Raw genomic sequence first — 19,134 nt, 5'->3', positions numbered from 1 at the left:
TAAATTTGTCAAAAATTATCCTTTTAATTTCCCTATATATTTAAAAAATATAGCATAAATTTAAAAAATAAGTTTCTGTACAAAATAGTTCAGAAACAGGTTGGTAATGTGAAGGGGGAGATGTCTGCACTTGGACCTTTCAAATCACAAATAATAAGTCCCAGGAAATGAGCACTATGTTAGACACTGTTCAGTACACAAACTGGTGAGGAGGTTTCTGCTCTGAAGAAATTAGATGAGAACCCCATAAACTCCTATGCAGTCAAAAACTAAGTTGTGAGTTAGATTACAAGTACTACAGGGATACAGAAAAATAAAATCATTGTGAATGTACTAGTCCAGGATCCTCATGGAGACAGAACTGGAGATGGGGCTGGAAAGAACAGGAGATGGCGGGAATTCCCTGGTGGTCCAGTGGTTAGGACTCTGTGCTTTCAGTGCCGAGGGCCAGGGTTCGATCCCTGGTCAGGGAACTAAGATCCCACAAGCCATATGGCGCAGCCAAACACACACACACACACACACACACACACACACGAAGAACAGGAGATGGGCTGGGAGAGGAAGAAGAATGGGACAGGCAACCCCATATCTGTGTGTGAAGACACTGACAGTTGTGAGGAGATGCAAGGAGGGCTGCGAAGCAAGGGATGACGGGCAGGACCAAGGCAATTAAACCTTGATCTGGATCACCAGCAAGAGGGTTTGTATCCATGTAAAAAACAAATACATACTACTATTATTCTCTCCAAAGAGAGAGCAACTATAAACAGATTAGAAAATGCTGATTTTATCAGTTATGTGCTGGACAGATCTGAGAAGAACTTTAGAGGCAGACAGAGCAGACCAGACTCTATTACTGGAACTGAGTGAAGAAATTTGGTCGGGTGTAGAGGAAATCTGATTAAGTATGAAAGATAAGATCCTTGCAAAAAAAAGCAGTTCATAGGATGCGGCTGATTACTGATTAGAGTAAGAACAGGTCAAAGATAGTTCCAAAGATTTAAGCTGGGAGGTACAACCTTGAAAGAATGAGAACTTAAGAACAGAACTGTAAAAGGAATAAGACAGCTTTCATCTTACACAAGTGAAAGCAGAGGTTCCAGAGAGAGTGGCTCAGTGCCAAGGAAGGAGACAAGAGGAAGGATTACTGAAGGAGACACAGGCGTGGGGCTCAGCAGCTCAGTGGCCAGATGGGAGGACGGGATCTCTAAGGATGTGGGTGCAGGTTTTATGGAAGAATTACAGATTTACTGATATTATCTGGCCAAATCTACTGCATAACCAGACGTTTCAGAACATTCAGCATGAATGCTCCAAGTATGGTCAGTCCAAGCTGCAGAAGACAACCTCGCTGAGGAATTACATGGTTTAAAAAAAAAAAAAGCTTCTAGAATAACTCAGAGCCAAGAGAATACAGTAAATGTGAGTTCCAGGTTTTAGGACATGACCTCAGCATTCAGGCTGGCATGTGTATTACATAGAATGAAAAATATATAACCCCTTTCTGAAATACAGTGGCAGCTCTTCTACTTCCCTTGTTATATTTTTAATTTATCAGGCATTTTTTAAAAACTTAATCAATTCTGTTCCATTCAAACTTTTGTTATCCCAGCATCCAATGATATCAAGACTTTATAACACCCACAAGAAGATCTTACCGCTCTTAGTAGTGTCGAAAACAACAACTGAGACGTTAGTGGAAGGGTTTTTTGGTTTTGCAACGTTGAACACATCACTGGCAGAATGAAAAGAAGGATAAAGAGATGGCAGGTCCTTCAGTGTGACGTTGGTGGGCAGGGCTGGGTCCAGGACAAGCATTGGCACCTTAATGCAGTGCGTCAGCAAACACTCCAGAGGTTTCTCACTGGAAAGACAGGGACATACTCACAACTACGTGCTTGAAAAATGTGAACAACGCTGAGAAGCCCACTGGTTACTACTAAATCTTACAGACGTTTCTTCTGTGTTTTATTTAAAAATCATAAATGCTCAATAAACAAGGAGTTCTATTTCAAGAATATAAAAATTTAGTAAGTTAGCAAGTATGGTAGAAAACTATTAAACAAGTATAACTCAAAAGATAAAGCTTTCAAACTCCTATTAATAAAATAAGACTGCCACAAAGTTTACTAACTCAAAGGTATACAAGAAATTAAGCATTTCATTACTATTGTTTTCAATATCATCTGTAACTCCAATAAAGCCCATTATTAGACAGATAAGGAAGTAGATAAATTCTGGTTAACAATGTCATCAGATACAGTTTACCAATTCCAACTAGAATACAACTCTGTACACTGAATATAACAGGACACAATGCAAACAAAAGCAAATGTGACAAGGTGAGATGAATTTACATGAAATATTCCTGCCTAAACATAAGAAATACCTAGAATAACAGTCAATGGAACAGAATTCAGAAGGTAGGAGCTATGACCAGTTAATAAACAATACATGAAATTGTGCAACCTCATCAATGGTCAAAGAAATGCAAAGAAAACGATGACCTTTAGCTTATTAAATTAGCACCCCTCAAAATATGAAGAGGCAATGTTCGTCCAAGTGTAGCGTGCTTACCCTTCTCAAACTCTGCAGTGTCCCTCCAGATGAATTCCCCATTTCCTCTTTGCAAAAGCAATTTGCTAACATATACACATATATCATGTATACCTATGGGCTTCCCTGGTGGCTCAGATGGTAAAGAATCTGCCTGCAATGCAGGGTCAGATCCCTGGGTCAGATCTCTGGGTCAGAAAGATACCCTGGAGAAGGGAATGGCAACCCACTCCAGTGTTCTTGCCTGGAGAACTCCATGGACAGAGAAGCCTAGTGGGCTACAGTCCATAGGGTCACAAAGAGTCAGACAAGACTGAGTGACTAACATACACATACACACACACACACACACACACACACACACACACACACCCAATACTTCCATCAGACCCATGAAAACACACACATGCTTCTTCCTAAGTAGTTTATGTCCAGGAATGTAGTCCAAGTAGAAAAGAAACAAAAACAAGAAAAGTAAACAAACCCACACACAGAAAATGCCACAGACCCACATATAGCATCAATAATGAAAATACAGCAGGTTCCCAACATTTAGCAAATTATAGTATACTTTATGGAATATTATACAACTATTAAAATGGATACGGAGAAGGCAATGGCACCCCACTCCAGTACTCTTGCCTGGAAAATCCCATGGATGGAGGAGCCTGGTGGACCGCAGTCCATGGGGTCGCTAAGAGTCGGACAAGACTCAGCGACTTCGCTTTCACTTTTCACTTTCCTGCGTTGGAGAAGGCAATGGCAACCCACTCCAGTGTTCTTGCCTGGAGAATCCCAGGGACAGGGGAGCCTCGTGGGCTGCCGTCTATGGAGTCCCACAGAGTTGGACACAACTGAAGTGACTTAGCAGCAGAGCAGCATTAAAATGGATAAGTAAGAAGTAGTACGATAACATAGAAATATGTATGATTACATAAAACAAAAAATAGAATACAAAACTGTACAGATTAGAAATTGTTTACTATAAAAATGTGCATGAAAAGGAAATAAGAAAATGATCATAATTGTGGAGTGAGGGCCATAGAATTATGTGAGCTTGTTCTTTTCTTTCCTCTTAACCTTTCTGTAATGTCACATCACAGCTTTAATTTAAAAGTCATTTAAAAATAACAGTATTAGTAATAGATATTTATAAATAAATAAGCATAGTTAACATTAAGAGGTGATTCAGAAGGCACTTCTGGATCACTTCTAAGAATAACTCTTCTATTTTAAGTCTGATGGTTCAGTGGGCAAGTGGCAGTTACCAGATTTCTGCTTGTTCGTGAGACAGTCTTGTGTTAAGGGCCTATTTAGTGTCAGGTATGATTCCAATGAGAAATAATCTGATTCTTGTCATTGGGTTAAATCTCCTTCCTAAATCCTTAGATGTAAGACATATGATTATGTTGGCTTTTAAAGATAAGGAAATATACATTGAACACATAATTAAACAATGGACACAGATTCTATAAATGAAAACAGTATAAGTCAGATTTGAATGGACCAAGAGAATAGCACATCAAGACTGATGAATAGAAAGGGCAAAGAAGAAAAACGTTACCTAATGCATCTAGAGACGATAACGCTTTGGTTACCTACAACAAGAATAATCAGAGCCCTCAATCAACTCTGCCTTTGTGTTCTCATCTGATGTATGCACTTAATTTAGGGAAGAATGACTGCAGAAGAGTGACTGAAAAGGAGCAACACAGTAAAATAAAAAATACTGTGTAGCCAACAAAAGCAAGGGAGAAAAATCTGGACATTTCACTTCACTCCTTTGATTTTCACTCCTGAGAGGAAAATCAAAATGCTTACCTCTTCTTGGTTGGTTCTGTTGTGTTCTTCCCAAGGATTTCTCTAGTGAAAGGAAACAGATTTCATTACACACGCATGGACAAGTGTTAGCCTTAAATGAGAACTTAACAACATTGATTTTCCTGGTTACTCCACAAGGACCAACCAGTAGGTTAAGAAGTACTGTACTGTGTGTAATATTTATGCATAATAAATTCTACATTTTAATAGGATACGATCAACAAATATTATCATGTCCCATCCATAGTAACCAGGAAAATTTACTTAAAACATAAGCTTTTACATTTTACTAGTAAAACTGGTACGAGGCTATTAAAGTCATTTTCATGCACAGAGAGAACAGAGAGAGAGACAGACAAATGTGTTGCAGTATAACAGGGCCAAAGACCTGAAACTGGGGTGCACCCATAACATTTACAAAGAAATGAATAGGGGAACTCCCAATAAATACTCCTGAGGAATCAAAGGGGAAATTACATCAGCCAGACCCCTGGTTCAGAAGGTTCTCCAGAAACCCACTGTATTTTTCCCAGATAAAGTACATAAAATAATCAAAATTCCATTAAAACAACTACCCAGGTTTCTAATTCCATAGTGTACTGTTTGATATTAAAAAGGGTAACAAATATACTTTTTACTACCTTTATCAAATGGAAGAAAAGTTATGTCTGCAGGTCTGTTTTATTTTCAAGGGACTAATCTAGCTGTCTTGAATAACAAAACCTCACTTCATGAAACTATCACACCTGGGACTCAGGCTAAATGAGGAGGAAGACTGGGGCTCCCTTGGGTGGCTCCTCCACCTTTAGGCCCTCAGAGACCTACAGCACCACGTTCATGAGACAGTGGCCACCTGGCAGGGTGAGGCCAAGATCTCGCCAAAGTGGCTAAGTCCTCGTTGGGCACCAAGAAACAAGGGTCGGATACATGACTGCCAGAATCCTCTAACGGCATGAACTTGAGATGCAGACTCTTATTTGAACAACAGTGTGAGCCATTGTCTTACCTTCTGAAATGTACTGTTACTTATAACTGTAGAACGTGCTGTGTTTTGTTCTCTAACAATCCAATCGGTTTTACCTCATTGCCTTCTGCTCCTCCTCCATCTGTTCTCTGACTTGCTGCAGTTCTTTCAGCAGTTCAAGATCTGTGCCATTCACCCAGGTGTAAACCACGTCGATCGGCATGGGCAGACAGAGCCTAGGGAAACCCATAAGTCCTCAGGCTTATACTCATTTTTCCAATATATTTGGGAATACGAAGAGCATACAGGAATTAATCTCAGGGGTTATGGAAGAATATCAACAAAAAGGTAATCCAACCATGGTGCATATCATAAACTTGCATGTTCTGAAACTGGGGCTTGGGCAGTAATATTTACTGAGGACCTTCTCTGTGAGCTGTATTCTACTAGACACTTGATGTAGTTTTGCATCATTTGATCATCACAACCACCCTGGAAAGAGGCTGCTGTCCTTTCCATTTTAAGACTGTAGAGGAGGTCTTAGAAGCTCAAACTGCTACTTTCTCAGTTTAGCAAATGAGGAAGCTGGGATACAAATGCAGCCAAACACAGAAAAGAAATTAGAAGCTTAAACAAAATGACCCCCAAAAAGTCAGCCAGCAGTCCACAATGTTGGGGCTTCTCTTGTGGCTCAGCTGGTAAAGAATCTGCCTGCAATGCGGGAGACCTGGGTTCGATCCCTGGGTTGGGTAGATGCCCTGGAGAAGGGAAAGGCTACCCACTCCAGTATTCTGGCCTGAAGAATTCCATGGACTGTATAGGCCACAGGGTCAAAAAGAGTCGGACACAACTGAGCGACTTTCACTTTCCACAACGAAGACCTACCCATTTAACGCTATAGACTTCCCATTCTCTGTTGCCACCAAGCTGGGCCCCTCCCAATCTTGTTTGCTGGACTCTGTTTTTTTCTTTTTTATAGCAGTAATCTCCTAACATATTAAATAATTGACATGCTACATATACTGGTAATTCATCTGTGCCTCCCCTAGAATGTAAGCTCCAGGGCAGCAGGAATCGCATCTGCTTTGTTCCCTAAAGTACCCTGCAGACTAGGATTTGTGCCTGGCAGGTAGGAGCTTGATGACTTACTTGAGACACTAGCATAGAAGACCTTCCCAAACCTGCTCGATTTTTCCCTTACTATCTATCATACCCCTGACCTTAGGAGTCAGTGAAGTGAAAGTTAGTCAGTCATGTCCTACTCTTTTCGACCCCAGGGACTGTAGCCTGCCAGGCTCCTCTGTTCATGGAATTCTCCAGGTAAGAATATTGGAGTGGGTAGCCATTCCCTTCTCCAGGGGATCTTCCCAACCCAGGGATCGAACCCAGGTCTTCCACATTGCAGGCAGATTCTTTACCATCTGAGCCACCAGGGAAGCCCAAATGTCAGGCAGGCTTTTAATCCCTGACTGTCCTAAGCTCCATCTCAGATTTAATCCCTGCTAAAAAGTTTTTTCCTCCTTTCCTTCATCAGCTTACCAAGATCCTACCCATCTTTCAGTGCCTGCTCTGGAACTATACTACAGAGCTCATGGTAATATAAGACATATTTTGGATGATTCTGTTTCAGGTTTGATCTTTTCCAAGGAACACTACACTTTCAGGGTTATTTTTTTTAGGGGGTGTGAGGGGGGTTGTTTTATTTTTAGGCCAAGGACCCAAGTTTACCCTCCTTTTTGTCTTCCTCACAGGTCAGGCACAGGATCGGGCCCCCAGCGCACAAAGGGCTCCAAAGACTAAAATGTTTAACAATCTGTTTTGGCCACAGGTTAATAATCTCAGGGAGAAATAATGCTGTTTGGGGGATAAATCATTCAAATTATGGAAGGAAGAAAATAGAGTGATAATCACTTCTAGCTTAAAAGAAGATGAGATGACTGGATGAAAGAAGTATTTATCCACTGATTGAAGAACTATCTCCAGAGTGCTAGTATATGCCGTGCCAGGCACTGTTCTAAGTGCTGGGGACTCAGCACAGACCAAAATGCATGCCTTCATGAAGCCTACATTCTAGAAAGGTGAAGACAGGAAATAAACCAAATAAATGAAGTCAGATGATATTCAATGTTATGGAGCAGAAAAGGGGGATATACAGTGTGTCTAGGTCTTACGTGTGGTGGGGTGGAGTCAGTTTTAAATAGGGAGATCAGAGATGGCCTTACTGAAAAGGTTGGCATTTCAGCAAAGAGGTAAAGAAAGTGAGGAAGCCGCCATGTGGGCAACTGGGCAAGTAGAGCCCAGAGAAGGGAAATATCCTGTGCAAAGGCCCTGATGCAGCTGCTTATCTGGCATGGTTAAAGAATGAGAGGCCAGTGTGACACACACAAACAGTGTGACAGACAAACAAGAGCAAAGGGAAGAACCTAAGAAGAGACAAGAGTCAAAGAGGTACCAGGGGACCCAGAGTTTCATGGGGAAAAATGTGGAATCAACCACCTCATACTCAGGCACAAGTGACAGCTGAACATCTACGAGTCCTCCCATCAAGGTGCATCACTGCCTGCAGAATGAAATCTAAACTTCATAATCCATACCTCGTGCTCCAGACGTGCGAGCTATATGCCCTTACCCAAACAGGGAAGAGCTTGCAGGCTTCTGTACCTTTGAACACACTTCCTCTGCTTAGAATATCCTTTCTTTCCTGCTTCTTTTAACTACTTCCTCATTCCCCAAACGCCCTCTTCCCTCACCTCTCACAAAGAAAATGTACCGTTTAACAGGCAGCTTCCATTGTACTCCACTCTCCAAGGAGTCCTTAGCATACTGGTTGTGCTATTTTTCTGTCTTCCACTACACTGAGCAGCTCTAAGGCAGAAATGGGTGTCACACATTCTGTGCCCATCTTCATTAATTCCTTCCTCTCTTTCCCATACACTCTCAGGCTCTCTCTCCCTACTGTCATGATATGCAAACACTACTTTCTCTTGATCTTCTTCTGCATGTTTCTATATGGATGTTCCGAATGTCAGCAGACATCAGAAGCACCTATAGGACTTGCTGGACAGGTGGCTAGGCTCCATCTACAGAGTCTCTCATTGACTAGGTCTGGATTGGGAGCCCCAGAAACTGCATTCCTAACAAGTTCCCAGGTAATGCCAATGCTGCTGGTCCAGAAACCCACTTTGAGAACTACTGACTTTTATGTAGATTACAGTTCACATTTTTTTAATTAAAATAAATAAATAAAAGCCTCCCCCACTAAAATATCACTTCTGTGTGAAGTCAATGAGTTCCTCCTGTTCAATACTATGTGCCTAGGAATAGTGCCTGAGACACAGTGGGGTTTAATATGTATTTACTGTCTAAATAACTATCAGTTCATTCCCTCAACATAAACAGTTGTCTCTTCTATTAAAAAAAAAATGCTTCACATTACCCACATGTAAGTTAGGTCACAGGTAGTCTAAGTTAAAGTTAGTGAAAGTTAAGTCACTCAGTCGTGTCCAACTCTTTGTGACCCCGTGGACTGTAGCCCACCAGGCTCCTCCGTCCATGGGATTCTCCAGGCAAGAAAACTGGATTGGGTTGCCATTTCCTCTTCCAGGGGATCTTGTGGTCTACGTATAGACCAATTAACAACAACAAAAATCCCACTTAAGTGACATATTTTAGAAAGGCTTTTAAAAAGGAAGGAGAAATATGCACATTCCAAAGTTTTCCTGTACAAGTAACTATCTGCTATTAAAGATTGTTTTAATAGTCAACAGATTATCTCTACAAGCTCAACCAAGGAAAGCAACATTAAATATATAATGCATTTACGTCCTGGCTCTTCTAGTAAGACTGTATTACATGATCAACCTAACTCTCTGGTGTTAAACTGACAACCCTGAGAAGATCCTGTGATCTGCCCCTGGGCAGTGAGTCAGTTGTTTTTCTACTTCTTAGACATGGTCACAGTGAGTCTGAGGCTTTCATTCTAACCACAGACCACTATCTTAGTCTCCAGATGAGAAGGAAGCCTTTATCTTAGAGCTGAAGACTAAGTAAGTGATCTATGATTCAGAACCAAAGCCGTGGTAACAGTGATACCACTCTTATTTTAATCACTTTAGTTTAAATGAATATGAAGGCACTTAATAGTCCCTTGGTTCTACATTCCATAAAGCAGAGAAGAAAACTTAGAACATAAATAGCATCTGAGAACCAAAGCTGGAAGAGATTTTACACTTAATCTAATATCTGCATTTTAGAGATGACAAAACTGAGCCCCTAATTTAATACCTCACAATTAGTAGCAGTACATAATTTATATATTCACTTGATACTGGCATATAGAATGGGATTTTTTTTTTTTTTTCATTCAGGGACAACATTAAAAAGACATGCAGAAACACTAGCAAAACACTGAAAACTTCCTATAAAAATTATGGCTATTTAAAAACATACTAGAACATATGATGTTACGGTGTTTTTCTTCAGTTGCTAAGTCATGTCTGACTCTTTGCAATTCCATGGACTGCAGCACACCAGGCCTCCCTGTCCCTCACTATCTGCCAGAGTTTGCCGAAGTTCATGTTCCCTGAATTGGAGAGCTATCCAACCATCAACATCCATGTAATATTACCTTTTATTGTCATCATCAAAATTAGGTAATTTTGAAATATCCCTGCATAGAAATCAAACTACATTTTAATGCAACCTAAAATTAGGAGGGGCTTCCCTAGTTCCTCAGCAGTAAAGAATCCGCCTGCAATACAGGAGACTCAGGTTTGAGCCCTGGATCAGGAAGATCCCCTGGAGAAGGAAATGGCAACCTACTTCAGTATTCTTGCCTGGGAAATCCCACGGACAGAGGAGCATCATGGGCTACCATCCTTGGGGGTCACAGTTAGCAACCAAACAACAACAAAATTATAAGAAGAAACACTGAGAACACACACATACTCTTTAGAAAGAGAACATGATTAAGAGAGCTGACCTCAGTATCTAGATTGTGTGAGCTAGTTTTCCTTCTAAAAGCTTTGAGGCTCTGTCAAGGCTGAGAGGCACCATCAGCATGCAGCACAGCATCAGACAGAGGAGGCTGAGTGCTCACAAACGCTGGGATGAAAAAGACAGCCACATTGAGCTTTGCTTAGGACAATCAGCGTTGTTTTATAATAAAAACTGGAGAAGTAGGAAAATTATGTCTCATTACGAATCCGTTACTGCAACAGTTCTCGTAGTGTGGTCACCAAACCAGGAGTTTCAGTATCACCAGTGAACTTTTTAAGACGTGAAAATTCTCTGTACCCCTGAGACCTACAGATGCATAAACTCTGGAGGTGGGGAGAAACTGCATTTTGTCAAGCCCTCTGTGGAATTCTGCTGCACACTGAAGCTTGAGAACTGCTATGTTAAGGAATGATTTTCAAACTTTTTAGGGTCCAGACACTTTACACTCAAAAATTCTTAAGAAGCCCCAAAGCTTGTTTATAGTTTGTAAATACCCACACTTGCCATTTTCAAAAGTTAGTCAGACTTTCAAAAAATATTAATTCATTTTAAAACAACAGTAAATCCCTTCACGTGCTGTTTTAAATGAAAACAGTAGTATTTTTCAAAAAACAAAACAAAAATTCAGTGAGAGGCGTTGCTTTACATTTCTCCACATCTCTTTAATGACTTAGGAGAAGCAAGGAAGCATCTCAATCTTCAGTATTCAATCTGTTCCCAGATGCTGTTTGGGTTGAAGAAAACTCAGGCTTACAGACACGCAGTTGGAAAGGGAAGGGGTATTTTAATAGCCTTTTCAAATAGTGGTGGATATTATTTGATACCACACCAAAGTAAGTGGTAGTTTCTTAAAAATCAGCTGCAATGTATAATCTGAAACCATATTAATGAACTTTTTGTGCTTTTACATTAAAATTCATTGGTCTTTCTTGCACACTGAACGGCTTTTTTATCTGTGTAAAATTCTATAACATCAATACATTGGCTATCTGGAAAACAAAAGCTTACTGAGTTATGCAGTTCAGCCACATGGTGACGTATTTCCTTAATTTTCTTACATAATATTAACAAATGTGATTTTCTTGGATAATGCTGCAAATCTAATCAAAGAAGTCTTTATATAATAATGTGAAATGTTAGGCTCACAGGCGTGGAAACAAGTTTTCTTAAATTCTAATTTCACTTGAAAGCTCAAATTTTATCATTGGCAATAATGACTTTGTTTCTTTCCCTTAAAACACAGGATTGCTTTGTTCACTGCAAAGAAACTACCTGCCAAATATAACCAAGCCTGAGTACTGACCCTGCCATGTGTCCTTTCAAGTAATAACAACGATGATCCATGAAATAAACCAAGTTCAGGTTGCAACTCAAAACAACTGCATGAGGGCTTTTCCTCAAGACAGGCACCATGAGGTGCTTGCAGTGTGCTTTCCATTGCATCACACGCAACATTAAGAAAATGTGTACTCACAGGGCCAAGATATAATCAAACTGACGTTTCAGGAACACTCTTAAGCAAACTCAGCATTTTTCTGACTCCTGCAGATCAATGGTGATGGTGTTGCAATTTTACCCACCATGGCTTTCACACGATGAGTGCAAATGTCAACGCAATAAAAAAGGCAAATAACACCTCAGTGTTGTCATAAAAGTAGCTTTGGTTCCACTGCCCCCCTCCTCACTGCCCCCCACCCCCTGTGTCTTTGGAAACTGCTATTTTAAGAGCTCCTAAGAGAAAGATCTAGAGTTTCCCTACTTCCTCAGGTACTTGTTGATAAGCTATCTCCCCTACGTAACTACAAAATGCTTTACAGTAGAGAGTCAGATCTCAGCATCTAAAACAGAGTAGGGCTCAAAGATTCAACCTTAATTGAAGGAGCAAATTCAGGGATGCCACTCATACACAGGATGCTTTAAGGACTAAACAGTAAAGCTTTAAGTGAACTCAAGGGATCCCACAGCCCTTCCTTGCTGAGATGTTCGGGACTATAATAGTGCATACGTCTAGAACTAATTGGCATAGCTTTTTATAAAAACTACTTATTTGATAGGAACCACATAGGTACTCCTAACAAGTGGATGGAGGCGCCAGGCAGTAATTCTAAACAGAAACAAGAGCTTCGTATAAATTGCTGATGTAGTCTAGAGGCACTCCCAGAAAATGTTCGAGGTGCACCAATCAACACCAATTACTATTTATACTTTTACTAGGTTTTCTGGTTCAGTGAAGGTAAAGAGAAGGACTCATGGAGTTTATTCTCCAGGGAAAATAAACAGTCAGGACCGAGGGAAATTTCTGATTACGGTCTTTGATAGTTACATAATTGTCTTCTAAGAGGGTAACGTGCTTTATTGGCTACCCCATGTTTGTTTCTGGTCACCCCCTGCTCCATGCCCTACAGTGACTAGCCTTGTACCATTACAATGGAAAGGAGTCAACAGATACTGCATAAAGTAAGCCAAAAAGGAGACAATTCTGTTTTCCATTCTTTTTTTTTTTTAGGTTAAAAGGACAGACACCAGAAGAATCCAAAACAAAAATTCATTTGCCATGGTTGCTCTGGGTCAGGGGAAATTCAGAATGAGACAGAGATAGGCTTTCCTTTCTACTTTTCTGTACTGCTTGAACTGTTTTCAACCACAGACATATATTGCTTTTATGATATAAAACAATGTAAGTAACAGTTTTACAGGCAAAACAGGAAAAGAGCCTGTGTGATTCACTTTAGCTGCGAGAGGAAAGGAGGATGTTGGAAAAGATTGCTTGCACTCTGAGGTCTGCCTCATGAGGCAGGAAGAAATCTCCAAGGAAGAGGAAGGGTGAAGGCAGCATTCAGGAGTGGCTGCACCAAGAAGCTTGGCCTTAAGGAGAAAAAGACCCCATGTGTGAGGTGCTTTGCTCCTCCCCATAGCGAGGCAGCAAGGTGTGGTGACCACAGGGCGTGTGAGGGTCCTGGTGGATGCCACAGCAGATGCCCTGGTTATGAACACAGTGATGGGCAAACTGGCTGGGGCTTGGAACTGGCTACAGAGTAGCCATCTGGCTTTCTCATCCTAGGGGGATGGAATTATCTTTACCTCACAGAACTGGGTCAAGGACAGAGTGAGCTCATGTAACTTAAAGTACTCAATACTCAGCAAGGCAGGATTGCTCTTTGAGAATTAAATTTGTCATCCCTAGAAACGTGAGGATGGATTACAAGGTTCCTTCACGTGTGACAAGCTAAATCATATCTACAACTTGGAAAGGCCCCTTCAACTGTTCCATATAAAGCATGGGTGATTTCACAACTTATCATTTGAGCCCAAATAAGCTACTCTCCAAAAGTGGTCTCTTCTCACCGATTCTGAAAGGACTTCCCAGCAATGTTGTCTCTGTAGGAATCAAACAAAACATGGTATTGATCCCGGCTCCATTCCAGAACCACCTAGGGAAAGAAAGAAAAAGAAACAATGTTTACTTTGCATCAAATATTGAGAGTGTATAACTTTCATTTCATCTTAATTTCATTAAGGATTGCTAAAGGACACCCAAGGCAATAGAAATAAAAGTAAAAATAAACAATTGGGACCTAAACTTACAAGTTTCTGCATAGCAAAGAAAACCATAAACAAAATAAAAAGATAAACTATGGACATGGAGAAAGTATCTACAAATGATGTGACCAACAAGGGCTTAATTGCCAAAATATATAAACAGTTCATGCAACTCAACAACAAAAAACAAACAATCCAATTGAAAAATAGGCAGAACTAAATAGACATTCCTCCAAAGAAGACATACAGATGGCCGACAGGCACATGAAAAGATGTTCAACACTGCTAATTATTAGAGAAATGCAAATTAAAACTACAATGAGATACCACCTCGCACAGTCAGAATGGCCATCATTAAGAAGACTACAAATAACAAATGCTTGGCAGAGTGTGGAGAAAGGTGAACCCTCCCACACTGCTGGTGGGAATCTAAGTTGGTGCAGCCACTATGGAAAAGAGAAGATTCCTCAAAAAAACAAGGAGGTTCCTCAAAAAACTAAAAATAGAACTGCCATATGATCCAGCAATCCCACTCCTGGGCACATATCCAGACAAAAATATAATTCAAAAATATACATGCACAACAGCACTATTTACAATAGCCAAGACTGGAAACAATCTAATATCCATTAACAGATGCATGGATAAAAAAAAAAAATGCAGTTTTATATATATACCAGGGAGGGGGTGGGAGAGAGATGGAGTGGGAATTTGGGTTAGAGCATATAAATAGAACAGGTAAACAACAAAGTTTTACTGTATAGTACCGGGAACTATTGTCAATATCTATGATAAACCAAAATGGAAAAGAATTTTTAGAAGAAGAATGCATATGTATACATATGTATAACTGAATCACTTTGCTGTACAGTAGAAATTAACATTGTAAATCAACTATATTTCAATAAAAATTCTTTTAAATAAAGAATTGCAAAAGAAACAGGTAAAGCAATCAAAATTCATCCATTCACTCAGTGCCTGGCACTGACCTTTTCTCCCTACCTGGTGGACTTGTTCTCCAGGACCCAGTCCTCATATCACAATGCACTAAATCCCTTTGACTCCCCTCCCCCTTCCACAGGCCAGAAGCTGTAGCTTTTATTTACATAATTATATAAGTATCCTTTTGAATTTTTTTTTTAATTTTATTTTTTGGCCTTGCCACACGGTATGTGGGATCTTAGTCCCCCAGCCAGGAATCAAACCCATGGACCCCCTTGCATTGGAAGCACAGTCTTAGCCACTGGACCACCAGGGCAGTCCCGAACTATCCTTGTACTGTAGCTCATTCATTTGGATGGAGCACAGTTATAGGGCAGGCACTGAGTGAATGGATGAATTTTGATTGCATGTTCAAAGGTTGAGAGGCAGCAATGGGGGTCGTTTGAGGGCAACTGTTCCGGTGGCTTTGGCTGGAGCACAGAGTACCTAAAGAGAGATGGGGCTGGGGAAGGGTCCCCTGAAGGGGACCTGCCATGTGTGCCGTGGGAAACGGGGGCACTGGAGGACTTCAAGGCAGCCACATGATCCATCCAAAACACGGGGAACTTTTCACAGCACAGAACACGAGTTACAACAGAAGAGATGGACAAGATATGGGGGATGGTGACCTCACAACCTGTGGAGGTTTCAGCTGACCTTGCTCAACATTTCAGGAGAAAATGGAAAGCTTTAGATAAAAGCTCCCTCATGCGTGCACCCCAAATCTATAAACCTACCTACACACGTGCCCCAGTTTCTTCTTCACTCCCTTTACGACAGAGAAAGTGTCCCCCATCCTTGCAAACACTCAATCTCTGTCTGGATCTCATCAACTCATCTTCTCAAGACCTTGCCTTCTTTCTCTTTCCCTTTCAATAGGATTATTCCCATTAGCATATCAGCATATTCCAGCATCTCAGGGAAACGTTCCCTCCCCTCCAAACCCCCTCCATCTTAGTCACTCTACTCTGAACTTTCTGTCTCTTTAAGGGCAGCTATCTTCAGAGAGACTTCTCCTACCCACCCTCCAGCCACTCCAGCACCACTTTTGCTCTCACCACTTCACTGCCCTACCAAGGCTTCCACTTCGTCAAACCCCATGACAATTTCCTGGTTGCGATCTTACTCAGCTGGCAGCGTCACTCAGTGCCTCCTTCTTGAATCACTTTCTTGGTTTTCCACCCATCGTTCTGGTGGCTCCTTTTCAGTCTCCTTTGCCAGCTCAATCCCATCTATCTGACCTTTTAATGTGCCCTTTCATTCTGCTCCTCTTCCGGGAAGGCCTTCACTCTTGCCAAGGCTTCTTCTGGGGTCCTGCTCTACCAACCCTAGGATGTGGCCTTGATACACTAAGATGACTGTGGGGGCCCTGGTCACTTAGATATCACTCCAGCCAACAGAAGAGGAGAGCGAGGGAAGACAAGCCCCTCTTTTAAGGAGACTTTCAGAAGCTGCATGTACACCTTCCATTTTTATTGGCCAGAATGCAGTCACATGACAACAGCTGGCTACACTGAAGGCCCTGTGGACCCAAATGAGCTACAACTGCTACTAGCTTCTTTTTCTGGCATTCAGACTTCTCAAGACCTGGCCTCTGCCTACCTTTACAACATCACTTCACTGGGATGTTTCATAAACACCACAAATTAATAACTCTCCCACTCAAACCACTGATTTAAAAACAACTGATTTTAGGGACTTCCCTGGCAGTCTAGCTAGTCAAGGCTCCGCACTGCCGCCGCAGGGAGCATAGGTTCAACCCCAGATGTGGGAACTAAGATGCTGAATGCTGCACAGCACAGCCCAAAAAAATTTTTAGAAGAATAAAAAATCAAAAAATAAATAAAACAACTAATTTTAAAGTGTGTTGAGTTTAATGTGCCTGGTACCATATTTACAAAGAGAATTAAACTAAGTTACCTGACTTCAAGGAATTACAGTTGATTATTTTTAATAAAGAACTTTATCGCAGGCTACAGCTGCACTGAAGGAGCACCTGACTCTTTTCAGGAAGACACCGGGAAAGACTGCCCTTTAGAAGCAACGTTCAGTTCAGTTCAGTTCAGTTCAGTTGCTCAGTCGTGTCCAACTCTTTGCAACCCCATGAATTGCAGTACGCCAGGCCTCCCTGTCCATCACCAACTCCCGGAGTTCACTCAGACTCACATCCATTGAGTCAGTGATGCCATCCAGCCATCCCATCCTCTGTCATCCCCTTCTCCTCTTGCCCCCAATCCCTCCCAGCATCAGAGTCTTTTCCAATGAGTCAACTCTTCCCATGAGGTGGCCAAAGTACTGGAGTTTCAGCTTTAGCATCATTCCTTCCAAAGAACACCCAGGGCTGATCTCCTTCAGAATGGACTGGTTGGATCTCCTTGCAGTCCAAGGGACTCTCAAGAGTCTTCTCCAACAACACAGTTCAAAAGCATCAATTCTTCGGCGCTCAGCCTTCTTCACAGTCCAACTCTCACATCCATACATAACCACTGGAAAAACCATAGCCTTGACTAGACGGACCTTTGTTGGCAAAGTAATGTCTCTGCTTTTGAATATGCTATCTAGGTTGGTCATAACTTTCCTTCCAAGGACTAAGCATCTTTTAATTTCACGGCTACAGTCACCATCTGCAGTGATTTTGGAGCCCAAAAAAACAAAGTGTGACACTGTTTCCACTGTTTCCCCATCTACTTCCCATGAAGTGATGGGACCGGATGCCATGATCTTCGTTTTCTGAATGTTGAGCTTTAAGCCAACTTTTCCACTCTCCACTTTCACTTTCATCAAGAGGCTTTTTAGTTCCTCTTCACTTTCTGCCATAAGGGTGGTGTCATCTGCATATCTGAGGTTATTAATATTTCTCCCGGCAATCTTGATTCCAGCGTTAGCAGAGTCTTAAAGGATGAACGGAAGTCTGTCAGCAGTTCAACTGGGAAACAAGGAATGGTAGAGGGATCTGCTCCCAGACGGGAGAGGGGAGTGAAGGAGAAGAGAATCAAGGCGATCGCTAGGTTTTCAGCGTTTCTAGCAATGGCACCCCACTCCAGTACTCTTGCCTGGAAAATCCCATGGATGGAGGAGCCTGGTAGGCTGCAGTCCATGGGGTCATGAAGAGTCGGACACTTACTGAGTGACTTCATTTTCACTTTTCACTTTCACGCATTAGAGAAGGAAATGGCAACCCACTCCAGTGTTCTTGCCTGGAGAATCCCAGGGACGGGGGAGCCTGGTGGGCTGCCGTCTATGGGGTCGCACAGAGTCGGACACGACTGAAGCGACTTAGCAGCAACAGCAGCAGCAGCAGAATGAGTAATTGAACACAGACTAGGGCCATTTACTGACATGGGAGGAGCAAGTATAGAAGGGATGAGAGCTGGTGGGATTCGAGAGTCCCACTTTAGTCATGGTATACTTGAGATTGTAAGTGCATACAACTGGCCTGTCCACCTGGACTTGCTGATTCCCAAAGGAGGAGAAATGAGCTCTACCTTTGATATTGAACAGCACCGAACCAATGACAAGCACATAGCTAAGAAATGCCATCTGTTTTGCTAAATATATAACAGACTACGTATCTATATTCAGTAATACAATTGTATTTATCCGTATCAGCTTATGAGCTCAAAAGGAAGTGATTCTCCATCAATATTCCTCAGTAGCTTGCAAAAGGACAACCAGTATATCTATTTTTCTTGTAAAATAAGCCACGAAAAAATAAAGCTCAATATAATTGTCCTCAGTTAGTAGGACCACCTGGAAGGTGGGGAGAAAACAGCAGAGAGCACGAGCTTCACCAATGTCTGGGCAATGCTGATGTGCTGATGTGAACATAACATGCCTTCCTTCATCAGATAAACTAATCTCACCATCTCCAAACCACTCTAGTATGTTGGAAAGAACAGCAACAGCGAAGGGTCCTTCTCTAACACATTTAGGAACACTCTTCTAGTGCAGAGTTCTCTACTCTTAGACCTTGGGGGAGACAGAAGGAATGCTGGGTTATTACTTGGGATGCAGGTTTTCATCCCAGCTCTGTCACTTTGAGTGACCTTTGCATGCATGTGTGTTAAGCTGCTTCAGTCACGTCCAACTCTTTGCAACCCTAGGAACCACAGCACCCCAGGCTCCTCTGTCCATGGGGTTCTCTAGGCAAAGAAGACTGGAATGGGTTGCCATGCCCTCCTCCAGGGTATCTTCCCAACCCAGGAATCAAGCCTGCGACTCTTTGGTCTCCTGCATTGGCAGGTGGGGTTTTTTACCACTAGCATGCCCTG

The 19,134-nt window shown here is 41.7% G+C and overlaps 1 protein-coding gene across 1 annotated transcript in view; it reads right to left on the bottom strand.

Annotated features, from left to right (window-relative positions):
* The window catches only part of GNPTAB (N-acetylglucosamine-1-phosphate transferase, alpha and beta subunits), a 74,398-nt gene that overhangs the window by 37,077 nt on the left and 18,187 nt on the right, over positions 1 to 19,134 (bottom strand). The window contains exons 2-5 of the mRNA XM_010853439.1: positions 13,688 to 13,773; positions 5,461 to 5,580; positions 4,381 to 4,422; positions 1,662 to 1,867 (exon numbers count right to left, since the gene is read on the bottom strand). Coding sequence (XP_010851741.1) covers positions 1,662 to 1,867; positions 4,381 to 4,422; positions 5,461 to 5,580; positions 13,688 to 13,773 — 454 coding nt within the window. The remainder of the gene's footprint in view (positions 1 to 1,661; positions 1,868 to 4,380; positions 4,423 to 5,460; positions 5,581 to 13,687; positions 13,774 to 19,134) is intronic.

The sequence above is a fragment of the Bison bison genome, unplaced genomic scaffold (assembly GCF_000754665.1).
Source record: "Bison bison bison isolate TAMUID 2011002044 unplaced genomic scaffold, Bison_UMD1.0 scf7180017864327, whole genome shotgun sequence".
NCBI classification, from domain to species: domain Eukaryota; kingdom Metazoa; phylum Chordata; class Mammalia; order Artiodactyla; family Bovidae; genus Bison; species Bison bison.
The sequence above is the reverse complement of the archived record's forward strand: the minus strand, read 5'-3'. Positions and strand labels throughout refer to the sequence as shown.